At 51.0% G+C, this 16,195-nt stretch overlaps 1 protein-coding gene across 1 annotated transcript in view; it reads left to right on the top strand.

Annotated features, from left to right (window-relative positions):
• Positions 1-16,195, top strand: part of PLXNA4 (plexin A4) — a 440,999-nt gene that overhangs the window by 343,644 nt on the left and 81,160 nt on the right. The window contains exons 7-10 of the mRNA XM_043589543.1: positions 615-768; positions 1,998-2,097; positions 4,582-4,696; positions 15,383-15,583. Of these exons, the coding sequence (XP_043445478.1) occupies positions 615-768; positions 1,998-2,097; positions 4,582-4,696; positions 15,383-15,583 (570 nt within the window). The remainder of the gene's footprint in view (positions 1-614; positions 769-1,997; positions 2,098-4,581; positions 4,697-15,382; positions 15,584-16,195) is intronic.

Below are 16,195 nucleotides of genomic sequence, written 5' to 3'. Positions count from 1 at the left end.
ACCAGCAAAGCTGCTCGAGAGCAGCTTTAAAGAATGTGTCCCTGGAGATGGAAGAGGGGGACACGCACAGGAATACTGGGGCAAGGCCCTCTGCATAATGGATGGAAAGATAGGGGAAAGTGTGACAGCAAAAATGATTGAATGGGTGACCAAGAGAGGGAGGACGATGAGAACTATATCTTTGTCTGCAAGATGGGAAGGATTCATGTGCAGAGGAAGAAAGGGGCAGGATATCGCCCATGTTCAAGCACTGGGCACTTGGCGGTTGGTTTGCCGTTTTTCCAAAACAGGGGATGATGGAAGAGGAGCTTGGCCAGCAGTACCTCAGTCCTGCCCGCCTTTCTTTCTACAAACAAATCCCCTAAGCCCTCCCATTTGCTGGGCCAAATCCATTCATATGTAACGAAGTCTCCTCTGTGTCTGTCTCTTTACCTCCCACCACCTCTGGTCTTGTGATCAATCGCGGCTTTCTTTATGTTAATATCACCTCCAGTTTTCTCTCTTTTCTTTCTCTCTGATCTCTCTTGCTATCCCTCTTTCTCCTTTTATTACATACCCTTCCGTGCCCCACTTCACTCTCTTCCTCTCTCTCCCCTTGCCGGGGCTGTTCGCAGCTGGTCCTAGAGACATACAATGTCCCGGAGCTGTCAGCTGGAGTCAACTGCACCTTTGAGGACCTGTCAGAGATGGATGGGCTGGTGGTAGGCAATCAGATCCAGTGCTACTCCCCAGCAGCCAAGGAGGTGCCCCGAATAATCACAGAGAATGGTGAGTGTTCCCCAGAGGCAAAGCTGGGTGGCATGTCTTTCCTCCTGGCCTGATGAGAACTCAAGACAGGCGTGGGGGGTGGGGGGCCGCGGAGGAAGCCCAACTGGCAGGGGAGAGTCAGAGGAAGGGGGTGCTTTGGTGGGTATGATACAGAACAGGAGGATGAAGTGTCTTTTTGCTGCTCTCAGAAATGACTGTTGAAACCAGGTGAGCATCCTCGAGTCGGCCTCATCCTAGGTAGGAGCAGCTGCAGAGAGCATGGAGAGAGGCAAGGCCACAGCATCAGAATGTGCCAGCTGAGTTTAGAGATTGTCCTGGAGCAGGAGAGGGTGGTGTGGAGGGGCAATGCGGGAGGGGCAGCTGGTCAGAAGCATGGCCGGGGGGTGCCTATGTCAGGGCTCTTATGGCTCTGTCCCCTGCCTGAACTGCTGGGTCACTGATCTCAAACCACTGCCTCCCATCCTCACCCTGCCCTGCCTTCCCAGAGCTGCACGTTCATGGCTAGCTGCACTGGGAGGAACAGGGGTGGACAGAGGCCCAACGCCAGTGAGGGACAGGCCCAGCCTGGGCAGATTGATTCCATGTTGGCCCTCCCATTTGGGCTTGTCACATTTGTTCTGAGCTGATTGATTAATGAGGCTCTCGGGGAAGGCACAGAACAAGGCTGGAAGTGGGGGCCTGGGGTCAGGGCTGTGAATTAAACATAGGCTTCCAGCTCCTCCCTGGCGCCAGCTGAGGGTTCCAGGGACACCCGCCTGAATGGAGCTCTGAGCCCACCAGAGGAGGGGGTGTAAGACCAGGGTGTCTCCTTACCGAGATGGGGAAGGAAGTCGTGTGTGCACATACATGCACATACATGCAAAATCTCTTGCGTGGCTTGTGGCAATGTTACAAAGCGTCTACATGTTTGTCCTGGTAGCTAATCAATGTGTATGTTTATAATTCTGTGAGTCTGGTGTGGACACCATGCATGCAAGCCTGTCAGGGTATGTGCACATGAGAGCTGGTGAGCAGATGAGGGGTGGGTGCCAGGAACACAGTGTGGAAGGAAGAATAGACCAGAAGCACCCTCTGCAGATGTTCTCAGGGCTGTCCTGGGACTGGACCCCCCTGAATCAGAGTCCTGTTAGGGGAGCGGCTCCCCTTTCCCAGTGCACATCACTCTCAGTAGGACCCTCACATGGGATCCTGGCCTTTTCCCTGACCTCGTGGTTGGCTCTGCCCCCCAGGGGACCACCATGTCGTCCAGCTGCAGCTCAAGTCGAAGGAGACGGGCATGACCTTTGCCAGCACCAGCTTTGTCTTCTACAACTGCAGTGTCCACAATTCGTAAGTGCCTCCCAGCCTCACTCAACTCCCTGTTCCTGGGGTCCGTGATCATCCAGCGATAGAAGATGCTGGCACTGTTTGCAAGAAGCCCTATAAGGAGGAGGATGAAACAGACCCCTTCCGTGGCACCCACAGGGTTAATAGGAAAATCAGAGCTGGAATGAGAAGAGTAAGAACTTGTAGGGTGGGGATCTCCAAATCCCTGACCTATACATCTCTGGCATCAATCTGCCTCGCCTGATTCAGTTCCCACCATCTGTTGAGGAGGAGGGTGTCCCTCACCTGAACAACAGAGCAGCTAGCACCCTGGGTGAGAGGAGGGGTGTCAGGAGGGAGAGAAGCCCCACGTATGTCCAGGCCAGGGCAGGTGGTCCAGCAAAACCTTGAATGCTCAGCTCTCCCCAGTGCCCTGAGGGCTGCTGGGTCAGGACTCAGGCTGTGGAGAGTCAGAGCAGGGCAGAAAGGTCCATGCTGGCGGGCTCTGGCCTGGGAAGTCTTACTCCGGCTCTAGCTCTGGCCCTGGCCCTGTTTGACTGAATCGTCCATTTCCCAAGGGAAGGCACAGAGGACAGAGTCTCGGGCTCTCGAGTCAGACCAGCCAGAAACTTAACCATTCTGTGTCCCAGTGTCCTCTGTCAGTGGGGAAATAATAGTCCTCCTTCCAGGACTGTCACCCACATATTCCACCTCTGACATGGCAAGGGCACTTCCAGGCAGAGCTGTGGTTGGCTGGGACACCCCTGGTTGCTGTCCCTGCACATCAACCCAGCTTGGCCCACAAGACACCTGTGAAGACTAGAAGAGCCATTACAAGCACAGCAGTTAGAGCCACTGTCCAGGCGCTGCTCGTGTTTTTGCTGTTATTTTATTATTATTTCCTCTGTAAAATGATGGAGTTGGACCAGACTGAGAAGGTACAAGCCTTCTTTTTTTTTTTTTTATGATAGAAACCTTTCTCCAGCCAGAATTAGATGTGGAAGCCCAATATTCAAGACAGATGAAAGTAGGAGCTACTCTGGTTGAGGGTTGAGGGCTTCTGGAACCCCTCTGTCTTGGAATCCCATACATCTCCTCATCTCCAAAGAAGCTCCATGGAGCCCCCAGGGTTCCATAGAGCACAGTTTGAAAACCACAAAGCCCTGCTTGTTTTAAAACGCTATCCTGTTTTCCTCTCCCTGTGGGACAAGCTAGTTAACATAACCCAAGACATTTTGGGACTTTAGGCCAGTGGAATGTTAGTCTACCTATCTGGTTATGGCAGCTGTGAATCCAGAGCTTGGCTCTCTATGGGGCTCCCAATAAGAGGTAGTCAGGCCTCCCAGCCAAAAACAAGTTGCCTCAATGCCAGAATTCTCTTCCCGCTTCTTGTCATGGAGCTGCCCGTGGCTTTACCATTTGGTGGCCTGATCCCTCGCTCCCCTTTTGCCCCTCTAGGAAAGCAGAGTGTAGACAGATGAAATCATGTGTGAAGTTCCCATGCAGTCCACAAAGTAATTTTAAGCATCTACTTTGTGCAGGGCAATGTGTCACTCATTAGACAGGAAGGATCAACAATTAATAAGACTCAAAGACTCAGTCTCTGCTTCCCAGAGTCGTGGCCTTGTGGACGTGTCCAGTGAATGAACTGGACAGTGAATAAGTAAAATATGGTACAACAAGGCCAGTACTGCCCCAGAGACATAAACAAAGTGATTAATGGGAAAAGGGCCCAGTGTGACCAACTCTCTGTTGGTCAAAGCAGGAAGAGGAGATGGCCAGGTGAACGAAGGGAAAGCGGTACTCCAGGTAGGAGGACAGCGTGGGGAGAGCATAGCCTGTTCGTGGCAGAAATGCCAAATACATGTGGAGACAGTGGACCTGGACATCCTGAGGGGCTTAGACTGCATGGCAAGGCATTTGGGTTTTGCCCTCTTGAAGATGGGAACCATGCTGGGTTTTTAGACAGGAAGGAGCTCTTCTAAAGTTGTCTTTGTGTCTTGGGGGTGAAGTGTGAAGCGGGGTCGCCAACTGTACAGGGACCCACTGCACTGAGAGAGAAGCCTCAGGACCTTCCTCTGCCCAGGTGGGACCATGTGAGTCCCTGACAGTGAGACCCTAGAGTCAATTTGAATTAAAAGTCAGTTTCTTTCTTTTCACTAACTTATATGGGCCCTCTGAATGAAACCCCCTACTTCAGACCTCATTGCCCCCCAATTCAACAGAAGAGGTCAGCGTCCTGTGGAGATGGAGAGTGGTTGATTAGGCCCTTAAAGATTAAGGTTTTCAACCACCTGAGTTGGGGGTGGGGGGAGGCCACAAATTCTGGGCATCCTGAGAAATTGGTGCAAAAAGGGTCAGATTTGTATCAGATTTGCCCTTCATGAGGGTTTGAAGGTGATTTCTCTTAGCATTAAAAGATATTTTACTAGACCCGGGAGTCATAGGCCCTCTGCTTTGGGTTCACCCAGGTTCTGTGATTTGTGCCTCTTCCTCCTCTGTGCCCAGGTGCCTGTCCTGTGTTGAGAGCCCATACCGCTGCCACTGGTGTAAATACCGGCACGTCTGTACCCATGACCCCAAGACTTGTTCCTTCCAGGAAGGCCGAGTGAAGCTGCCTGAGGTAGGTCCTGGCAGCTAGAGTGGTGAGTGCTGCTTGCTCTGAGCATGGGGCACAGAGGGCAGGCCTTCCCTTAAGAAGAGAAAACAGGCAAATCCCACGGGACACCTGCTTCTGCCCCAACCACAACTCTTAAGGGACCACTTCATGAAAGCAGAAAACAAGCAAAGCTCTGTGCTGGGGCTGGTGGGCTCTGAGTCAGTCCTGGAGGCTGAGCTACAGGCAAAGGTACATTCCAGGTCACTCCAACCATGAAGACCCTCCACATGCCAGGTGAGTTCTAGAACAGTTCCAGACAGATGTGTGTATGTGATTGAAATAATTGTAAGTCCACAGCAAGACTCTCTATAGACTCCTTGGCTGTCCCTTGGAGCACTGTCCACAGAGCATATCTGAGATCAAATAGGACAAGTTGGGTCAAAGGGAGAGAGAAACAAGAAAGAAAGAATGGTCAACTTACCAACCAGAGTCGTGGTTCTCAAAGTGTGATGCCCAAACTAGGGCATCAGCATCACCTGTGAATTTGTTGGAAACTCAGAGTCAAGCACTCCACCCCAGACCAACTGGACAAGAAAGTCTGGGGGTCGGCTCAGTACTTGGTGATTCTGCTGCACAGTCCCATTTGGGCATCACTAAAGTTGGCTTCATGGTGAAGAAGCTGTGTTTTTATTCTCTCCTAATCTTTATTCTCATCCTTGAACATTATTCATCACTCTAATAGAAATACTCTATGCCTCTGCCGTTGCCTTTCTTAGGCTGTAAGTTTGTGGGCAAGCACCTTAAAGATAATGGGTGTAAAATTACTTTGGAGAAGTCCTGCTATTGTCCAACCATTATGGTGCTTGTGTGACTCCAACTTTCAGGCCAGTAGGACTGAACAGAGTGATTGCCTTAGAATGTTGTTATTTAGACTAGAAAGATATTTATGTATATACAGTGTTGGTTAGACCCCACTCAATGTAGAGCTGCCAGCCTGGCCCATGCTCTCTTGGCCAACACTGGACTCGGACAGTTTCCAACATCTTCACCCCCTTCTCCAGCCTTGGGTGTACCTTCCAGCCCCCTTCGCATACCCACACATGTGCCATGACCATGTGGCAAACCCCACGGCTTTGAGAGCATTGTCCTGGGACAGGAAGCAGAAAAGCTGTTTAGGGTACAGGAGGGGAATGGGGAGCACAGAGGCTCATCCCAGTGCCCCTGTCCCAGACTTCTACCCCCAGGGGTTTGGCCAAACCTTTAATGGCAGGAGGGAAGCTGTCTTGTCTCTGAGACTGACAGGTCAGGGTGATGTACGCTCTACTACCAACACCTGTGGCACGGGGCTCTGCTAAAGGGAAAATGACTGGACTCTGCCTGGCATTGAGAAAGTCCGAGCTCCAAATCATATTTTCCCAGGCCCTGATGACTGAGCAGGAGTTCTACAGGTAGAGAGTGAACAGACCAATTCATTTTAGAGGTAAAGGCAAGGAATGGTGAGGTTGTCAGGGGGAGGGGATGATCCCAGTTGAGAGGGAAGACACGAAGAGCAAACAAGAAAGAAACAAGAGAGGAACAAAGAAGAGAAAGAAGAGGCTGTGGCAGTCTCCGAACATAAAGCTCTCTCCCTCTATGATGGGGTCTGTCTCTGGCTAGCAATGGCTACTCTGGATCATAATCGAGAAGAGACCCACACTTAGATTGCCCTTTTATGGGGAGAAGGAGGAAAGAGAATACATGTTGGCTTTCAAAAGGAACGTGAAGCTAATGTGTATGTGTCAGTTCTGTTCTTTAAGAGAAAATGGATCTAAAGCTCGTAGGACAGACATGGGTTTGACAGCCGAGGGGCGCACCACTGAATGAAGACCCTGATAAAAGGTTATACAGTTTCCTCAACCCTGAGCCTTTATCTTGGGGCATGCAGTCAGGAGAAGAAGGTCTGCTTCACCCACCAAGACCAGGGGCTGAGGGCACAGGAAGAAACCTCTTTCTTTGGTTGGGAACCTGCAAATGACTTGATGGGAACAGAAACGAAGAGGTTTTCAGCATCTCTCCGGCTTCCCGGACCGGTGTATCTGGCAGAGGTTTCATGTGGGGAGAGGCCCAAGGATAAAATAGATGAAAGCAGAAACAATTGAGCGATCTGGTGGATTTCAAAGACGCCTAATCATTTAATTACCTTGAAGGAGGTTTTCAAATTTCTGCTTTTTCTTTCTTGTTTGCTCCTCTTGTCCCAAGTTTGTCTTTAAATACATAAAAGCAGCTTGCATCTGCCGCTCAGAAGGAGGAAAAAAGAACTAGAAGAGAATTAAACAAGAGCCCACCATGTTTCCCAGTGCAGTTCAGAGATCCCTACAGAAGAACGCTGTCTTTAAGCGCCCAGATTGCCAGCCAGGCACAACCCCCCATCTACCTCTGGGGCTGAGAAGCCTGCCAGAGAGTCACAGCACCTCATAGGACGTGGTTCCGGAGCCCCTAAGAAAGGAAAAGGCCTGAAGGAGCTTGGCCAATGGAGCATGGTGATGAAGTAACCTACCACAGCCACCCTCAGACACTCTCCATTTCACCCAAGCTGTGTTATGGTGAGCCTGGCAGACCACTGCAGCCAAAGGCCCCCATGCCTCCCTTATTACATCACCGAGTGGAAGCAACTTTTGCTCCTCTTTTGGATGTTTCTTTATCCTAAGAAAAGGAAGCTCTGAGGGCGTGTTTCTGGTCCAAGTTTGGAGGTTGCCTTCTACCCACCTCAATATGAGGGCCATTTTGAGTATAATGTAGTGGAGAAGCTGGAGTTGACCACTTGACGATGGGCGTTGTAGCAGCAGCATCCTGGGAAATGTACCGAAGGGAAAAGAAGTGATAAATATTTGTGGACTATTGACTGATCCAGCTATTTGGGTCAGTGGAAGGAGGTCATTGTGCTCAGAGCTTAAAAGGAAAGCCCCTGGCTTCTAATGGAAATAAGGTGATTTTTTTTTTTAATGTCGTTGTTTTGTTTTCTATGTTTTAGTCCCTGGGAAGAGCTATAGCAAGAATAAGAGGTAACAAAGAAAATTACACATTTGAAAGGTGATGTTATAGAAGCTTCCAGACACAAGTGTCCCCTCTCCCTGCCAGGGGAAGAGCTAATTCATAGCATGGTACCTGAAGCTTCGCTGCGGGTCAACATTTGTCCTACATTACCCAGTTCCTGAGCATTTCCCATATGCAGGGCATTGTGAGAGGTTTCGAGGTGTGTTAGAGATCTGTAGTCTACATTGAGAGATTAGTAAAATGGGACCATTGGTCTACATGATCTTTTAGGTTCTTTAATTGTAACTGGAAATAAGCCGGAAAGCACCAAGGAGGAGTCCATGCCTAAGAAGTGGTCTTACAGGATGAAGTTAAGTCCAGGCTGTGGTCTCCTTGTTGTACCTACCAGGGGACTCCCCCTCAGCCTCAGGGGACATCCAGGCCCAGACCCATCCCCACAGGATGAGAGTGAGGCCCAGGCCCAGAGATTCTTCTGGAAGTCCTTGGGTTTTCATTTCCTTTCAACCTTTGAGTGTGGGGACACAGACAGGGCCTTTTTGTTAGCCAAGAGGGAGTCTGCCAGGTGGCTCTTCGGCTCTCCAGCACCATCTTTTATCCCCAGGAAGGCTTTCATCCATGCGTCTTCCAGTTTCAACACTGGCTTTGTTGACTGTCACCAGGGATGTTGAATTACCTCTTTTTTTTCCCCCTGAACAAAGAGTGCATTCAGGTGAAGTTATTGGTCTGGAACAGAGAACTGGTCGGTCATTGTTGTTATTATATTAATGGCAAGTATTCTAGCATAATTACAATTATTAGAAACAGAATGCCCAATAAACGTATGTTGTTTACAGTAACTATATTCCGGTTACAAGGAATGATATTGTTTCAACTAATGATGGCATTGGGATAACAAGGCTGGGTCTTTAGATCAACTGCCAGATCCTACATACCAAAAAGAAAAGAGACAGGAAGTCAAGGAAAGCAGAAGTAGGGTGAGTCTTCCTGTGCTCAGCCCTTCTCCCAAAGTCGGGACAGACTTCTTGCTTCCCAGTGGAATGGCCTTTCCCAAGGCAGCCATTAACCTGGCCGTGACCCCATGTCTACTAGGCGGGAAGGGCCTCTGGTCCCTGAGTGGCTCTGGAATCCCCAGGCTCTGCCATAGCCTCCCCTGAACCCCCATCAGGCCCACACACTTAATAACAGTGATCCATAGGAAACAAAGGTGAACTTTCATGGAAAAACAAATCCACTGACAAGAATTTATCCTCCATAGACTATTGTACTGTTATTCCTCATCTAAACTGGGATGCAAAGTCAGCTGCAGCTGAAGCTGTTCCCTAGGAGCCAGACCAGATGGGCTTTGCTAGGAAGGCCCACGGTGCACAGGCTCAGAGAGAAAGTTCCTGTAGGCCCTCCCTCTTCTTGAAGTTCAACCAGCATGTACTCCAGAGAGCAGGTGTAAGATCAGAAGAGGCAAAATGAATTCTGTCTGATTTCTGAAGCAGTGCTCGTAAGGTTCTCCTAACATCCCCTACTGACACCCCGAACATGAAGCTGTGGACAGATGGGTATTGTAAAATCTGCTGAACCCAATTGTCAGTCCTCTCCAAGACCGAAGTGTTGGCAGGGTGAGGATGGTCCTAGCCCCTGGACTGCTGTTTGCCCCTCGTGCTGAAATAAACCCCATGTCCTGAGACAGGGCAGGCCAAGGGCATTTACCTGCTGTTGGACTCTGGAGAGAAATTGGGCCATCTACCTTATAAGTGATTCTGGCAAGAGGAGCCATTCCTGGGGCCCAACCCAAGGGATGAAAACCATCCTTGCCATGCCCTTCACCTTCCTTTGAGAAAACAAAGCCAAAGGCAGCTAAAGAACTTGCTTCCAATCCATGCACCACCCCCACCCCAGGTATTCCATTACTGGGTTGCCGTTTCTCCAGACAATTGCACTTTCCATCAATCTCGTCTGCCCCACCACCCCCCTTGAGGTTATGGGTATTTCCTTTCTGTATTATTACTTTGCTCTCCCCATAAACCAGCCCATCGTAGATCACGCTAATGGCATTATAAACTTGGGGAACAGCAAGAAAATATATGGTGCGTTACATTTTTGTATTGGGCATCATGGGTCTGAGAAGGTGAGTGTAAATTTGGGGGGTTGGCTGGGGCTAGGGCTGGCTTCTTTGGAATTGATGGGGGCTGAGGCGACAGTTGTGGCGAGTGATGCCCCGCAAATCACTTATTCCTTAGCTGCCCCTGCCCTGCACTCCCCCCAGAGCTTCACATTTCCCCAATCTTGCTGTAACAACTAGGAGAATTAGAGCCCTCATCTTGTACACACACGGGGGGCTGTAAATCCACAAGCCTACCACCTGCCTCCCCAGGCAGCACCAGCCCTAAGGGCAGTCTTTCTTTTCTCTCTCAGCTCAGCAGCGTGCTTTATGTCCTTGTTCAATTATTTAAATATGCAATGAAACCTCTGTATAAAGCAGCCACTGACATGCTGGACATGGTAGATAGAAAGGCATCTTTGTGCTTTCATACTTTGGCTTGATGTTCCTGCTCCCTGCCATTAGCATTGCTATCTTTACTTCCGTGTCCATTTCCCTGAAAACCAAAACGTGTGTGGGGCTGGACAGTCGACCTGGAGCCCACCGGAGCCACCTCCTAAAAGCCAAGACACTGAAGATTTTCTTTCACTTCACGCCACGGCCACTCTCAGCCCTCAGTTCTTACAACTGTAGAATGTAGCCACAAGCAAAACAGCCTCCAGGGGAATCTGGTTCTTGAATGTATGCATTTGTCTCCAAATAATCTTGTTAAATGCAGGTGCTCTCCACCTCCAAGAGCTCGCCCTTTCCATTTATAGTTCAGAGAAATCTCTTCCTTGAAAAAAGAAGAAGAAGAGGAAGAAGAAGAAGAAGAAGAAGAAGAAGAAAAATATTATGTTTTTGAGGAATTCTGTATGGGGGCTAGATAATCATCTGGGGACAAAAATCAGTAAGATGATCTGGTGAAAATATTTTGTTCCTTGTCATTGTGGGAACTGAACGAGGTCATGGGTGTCCTTGGTTCTTTTACCATGAATGTGGCCGTGATCGTATGTGTTGGCTGTGAAACAAGATAGCAAACAGGAAAGCGCGTGGAAGGTGATGGAGGTGGCGAAATGTGCACTGGATTGAATCCTTGAATCCCTTGTACCGTGTTGACTAGAATCATAACAGCATCACACACTGCCTGCCAGAGCCACACCGCCTGTATGACTGTACCAGGTTGCAATGCGCCAGTTATTAAAATATTAAAATACTTCCCTACTGATAGGTAAATGGCCGCTTCCAGAAGGCTCCCCCTCCAGCCCCTCCAGTGTTCATTCAGCTGTTCGATACTTTGAATACCACACTTCCACCTGGTTGAGCAGGCATTGTTATCCCAGTCTAGAGATGGGAAAACTGAGCTTCAGCAAGGCTATAAAATGATATGTCATAGTTCATCTATTGGGTTAATAATAGAACTAGGACCATAAAATTCACTGGATCCAAACCAGCTTCTCTATTCCGTGGCCAAGGAGACCCAGAGGGTTTGAGGGGGACTTGTCCAAGGCCACGTAATTGGTTGGCAGAGGTCCCATCACAGAGCATATGGAACACGCAGCTATAGGATGTCACCTTCCAGAAGAGGGAACTGCTGTTAGAGAGCAGTGGATGGACCCGGGGCCTCTGTACCTGTCCCCCTGTGTTTGGGGCACTTAGAGCTGTTGGAGTTGCCAGGCTCTGAAGCCCAGAAGGGGTGGGAAGAGCCGGACAGTGGGAGCTGATGGGGTGTTTATGGAAAAGCACACAGAGGTAGTAGCAGGGGAGATGGATCCTTTGGAAGTGAGGTAGGAGAAGGGAGTAGATGAGGGACAAGGTGCGACCTGAGCTGGTCAGGCAGTAGATGAGGAAAGAACAAACATTTGTGGAATGTTTGCTGTCTCTGTGTCAGGCACTTTATATGTGGTAGTTCATGGAACACCTCCCCACCAAAAACCCTTTGGAGGAGGAGCTTTTAGTCCCCACTTTCAGTTAAGCCAAGCAATGACTAGAGCCCTTGCAAGATTCTGAAACTAGCAGGAAGAAGATAGCCTTGCATTCAGAGATCAGTGGCTCCCCAGCCAGGTTCTTCCGGTTAAGGACTCTCAGAGGTGATTGTCTGAGCCCCAGGCTGCCCTGGAGGTGCTGGGAAGTCAGGTCTGGAGACACGGTCAGAGAAACAGGGAGGTTTCCCTGCACCTTCCCACGAGCAAGAGGTGGTTTTGTACCTGAGATCTCAGCGTGAGGCAGGTCAGGATCTGAGGAGCTGGGATGGGAGGAAGGGGCAGTGTGGTGGCAATGGTCCCTTCATGCCTTGCTGCCTAGAGAAAAATTGCCATTTTACATCTCAATTAGGAGGGACACTGGGGTCAATCGGCAGTACCACCAGAGGAAAATGGGCCCAGCCCAGCCCTGGGCCTCTCCAATTATTATTAATGAACTTACTCTCAGACCTGCCAACCTTTTTATATGCAAACTAGGCCTTTATGGGGCCACTGGCAATCAGGACTCATTAAAGAACGTGTGCCAAGCCTCAGAGAGAATCTTCCAGAGGAAGAGAGGCTTATGCTTCTACCCACATCCTATCACACCCACTAGAAGCAGCCCAGCCGGAGGCCAAGTCCCAGCCCCCACAGGAGGGTGTTGCAGCTCCCCTGTCCTGCTATGCTCGGGGAGATCCTTCCGGACCCGCCACCCCATCCTGAGGGGGTCCCGGCCCACCAGTAGGAACTTGCCTCTTTCATTAAGGGTAGGAAAGATAGTGGGTTGGCATTCAACTTCAGCTGCCAGCATGTCTGCTGATACTGAGCCATTATTTGTCCTCTCCCTGACTTGATTTCCCCTTTGCAAAGTAGAAGGGATCCATTAGGTTGGTCCAGAGGACTCTCAGATTCGAGCCACTTTCTGAACATCGTTCAAGGGCAGCAACATTTTGCTGTAGGAGGTGGAAGTGAGAGATCCAGGACTTCTCTTACTCCAAATGCAACCATATGCAGACGTGGATGCAGCAGGAGGGAAGGTCAGGCTTGTGCTTGCTTTAGGGAGAGGAGAGCCGCCCAGGGCCTCAGGTAAAGGGAGGAGCGGAGTCAGGACCCTCTGGCTAGGAACTCCCTGCTTTTCGTGGATCTTCTCTCTTGATCCTCCGCCATCACACACCGCCTGCCCCAGTCCTGAGCTTCATCCTAGTCACTATATCATTCCTGTCTTCTACGTGTCCTGTGTTCTCATCTTGCTGGGGCGGGGGACACAGAATGGAGCTTCTAAGACTCTCTCCGTGTGGGACCTCCAGGCCCCTGGAGACCGTGCACTTTAGAGCCTTAGGGCCACATGCCAGGTTCACTGCTCTGCTCCTTCTCCCCTCCTGCTGGCCTGCCTCCTGCTGTTCCTCTGTGTTTTCGATTTTTAATCATGGAAAAATACACACATAAAACTTACCATCTTAGCCAGTTTTAAGTGCAGATCTGTGGCATTAAGTACATTCACGCCGTTGTGCAACCATCCCCACCATCCGTCTCTGGAACATTTTCACCTTCCCCAACCGAACGAAACTCTGTCCCCCTGAAACACTAACTCCCCATTTCCCCTCCCCCAGAAAGCACCATTCTGTCCTTATGACTTTGATTATTCTAGGTGCTTCATATGAGTGGAATCATGTGATATCTGTCCTATTGTGACTGGTTTATTTCACTTAGTATAACATTTTCAAGATTCACACCTGTTGTGTGTTAAAATTTGCTTCCTTTTGGGGGGGCCTGGGTGGCTGAGTTCGGTGAGCATCTGACTCTTGATTTCGACTCAGGTCATGATCGCAGGGTCATGGGATCGAGCCCCGTGTCGGGCTCCACGCTGATTGTGGAACCTGCTTAAGATTCTCTTTCTCCCTCTGCCCCTCTCCCCTCCTAGCAAGTGCTCTCTCTCTCCTCCAAATAATAATAATAATAAAATTTTTTCTTCCTTTTAAGATGGAATCCTATTCCATTGTAAGTATATATGACATGTTGTTTATCCATTCATCCACTCATGGACACTTGAGCTACTTCCACCTTTTGGCTGTTGTGAATAATGTTACTACAAACATGAGTGAGCGAGCATCTGTTCTAGTCTCCGCTCTCAACTCTTTTGGGTATATATCCAGAAGTGGGCTTGCCTGATCTGCTGCTCCCCTCCTACCTGCCTTTTAAAATAAAGGTATGGGCAGCCTGAAGGAGAGAGGGGGTTAGTTTCATGGGCCTGGGACACTTGCTCCTCTCTGGTCAGACTCCATGGTAATCAAGAAGGACAGAGGTGAGACCACCCCAAATCATGGAATCAGGACTGGTAAGAGCTGAATGGGTGCTTGGAGCCCATCGGATCGAGAGATAAGGAAGTTGAGTCTCCAAGTGGGGATGTGATGTATTCAGGGTTCCATAGCTGTCCAGAAGCTCAGGAGGCACTAGAGTGTGGGTCTTCTCCCTCCTAGTTTTCAGTGACAGAAGGGGTTCGTGTTTGCCTTCAGACCCAGGAGGGACAGCTGCCAGTTGCCTGATTGCCTGCAACCCCTCCAGTCTGCTGTTCTGCCTCAACCTCCTTTCTGCCTCAGTCTGCTGAGGAGGAGTGCTGGGGTCAGGAGCCAGCAGCCTCTGCTGAGGGCAGCATCCTCAGGAAGGATGTGTATACCGTGCTTTGAAGCCATCTGTCTCAGCATGCCCCGAACAGTGCCACAGCAGTAGTCTGGGGGATGGTCTGTCTGGGGGACCCAGGCCCTGCTTGTGTCCTCGCTCCTGCCCATGCCGATCAGGCCTGGCATACTGACTCTCTTCTACTCGGCTCCTCAGAATCCAGCCACATGCCAGCCCCCACCTCTGCAAAGAGGACAGAACACCCACACTCCGTATTTGACCCATTCCCTGCCTCCCAGCCCTTCTTGGACAGAGCTGATTGCCTCAGGGAAAAGGGCCCAGTCATTTCCTCCCTCCCCCCAAGGCCCAACAGACCCCACTCAGCCTGAGGAATGAGTGTGTTCATTGCTAGCATCCCAGGGGTTCTCCCTGTGTATCTTCTCTGAGGGGCATTTCCTTGGGGTCAGGCCAACCTCAGAGGGCAGTCAGAAGCTTCTGGATCTTAAAAGGCCTCTGGGCCTCATTCCAGAACATTCCCAATTGCCAGACTCAGCCACGTATGGAAGACCCTCCTGGCCCCCCCCTGCTGTGGTCCAGACTCACATTCCAGAGCTGGGGCCCACAGCTCACTTGTGGAGGGTCTCTCTGTCCCAACTCTTGGCAGCCTAGGACTGAAGCCCGAAGTGTGACCCGGGACACCCAGCAGCTGAGTGTGTCTCCGCTAGGGTTGGAGGGGTGCTGGGAAGAGGCAACCAGGAGTGTCAGAGTCTGGAGGGCATTAAATTGAAAACTGAAGAGGGCAGGAGACAACCTCAGTGAGAAGTGGCCTCCAGGAGGTGACTGTAGAGTCTGGGATTTCTCGGACCATTCCCTCCCACACAGAGGCTGAGGATGGGCCCCAGTGCCTTGAACCTTCTGTGGGTGTGTCCGAGGGAGGGTGGAACAGGGCAAACATCGGGGCTGTGTCCGGAGAGACCCCTGCACCTTTGGCTTCCCGCTCCCCGGCCTGAGCTGTGCTGTCTGTTCCAGGACTGCCCCCAGCTGCTGCGAGTGGACAAGATCCTGGTACCCGTGGAGGTGATCAAGCCAATCACTCTCAAGGCCAAGAACCTTCCCCAGCCACAGTCTGGGCAGCGCGGGTATGAATGCATCCTCAACATCCAGGGCAGCGAGCAGAGGGTGCCCGCCCTACGCTTCAACAGCTCCAGCGTGCAGTGCCAGAACACCTCTGTGAGTGCCCCTAGCCCTGCCTCTCCCGGGCCGCCTGAGCCCCCCTCGTGTACCCCCAAATCAGCTCAGCTCTGCAGGGTTTCCCCAAACACCCACAAAATGAGCTCCCTGCCTCACTGCTTCCCCTACCCTTGCTTGCCCGGCCCAGCCTCTTACGCCCACCCCAGCAGAGTACTAGGCTCTGAGGTCTGTCTGCCCATGGTTATGGTAAAGAGGGTCCTCTGTCAAAGGCAGGGGCCGTGGTGGCAGGGGATTATGGACCAGCCATGGGGCTGCTGAGTGCTGTCCGTGGGCAGAGAGAGGTGTTTGCATGGTGTGTTCGGCTCTGGGAACATCTGTGTCCATCCTCCTTCCAGAGACCAGCTCTGGAGTCCCTGGGCCCTGTCCTCCCACCGGGGCTGACCCGGGGGCCTCATCTGAGCCGGCAGAGGCCCGCTGCTCCCTTCGTATCTGCACAGAGGCCATTTCCCAGCAAGACAGACCCAACACCTGCAAAGGGAGCAGTGGAACAGGATGGAGCTAGCCAGGGGGGTGCTGCTTGGATCAGCACAAACCTGCCCGGGGCTTAGAACATCCACATCAAGCCCATGCCCGACCAAAGACAGGTCAGCA

Source organism: Prionailurus bengalensis, chromosome A2, assembly GCF_016509475.1.
Source record: "Prionailurus bengalensis isolate Pbe53 chromosome A2, Fcat_Pben_1.1_paternal_pri, whole genome shotgun sequence".
NCBI lineage: Eukaryota > Metazoa > Chordata > Mammalia > Carnivora > Felidae > Prionailurus > Prionailurus bengalensis.
The sequence above is the reverse complement of the archived record's forward strand: the minus strand, read 5'-3'. Positions and strand labels throughout refer to the sequence as shown.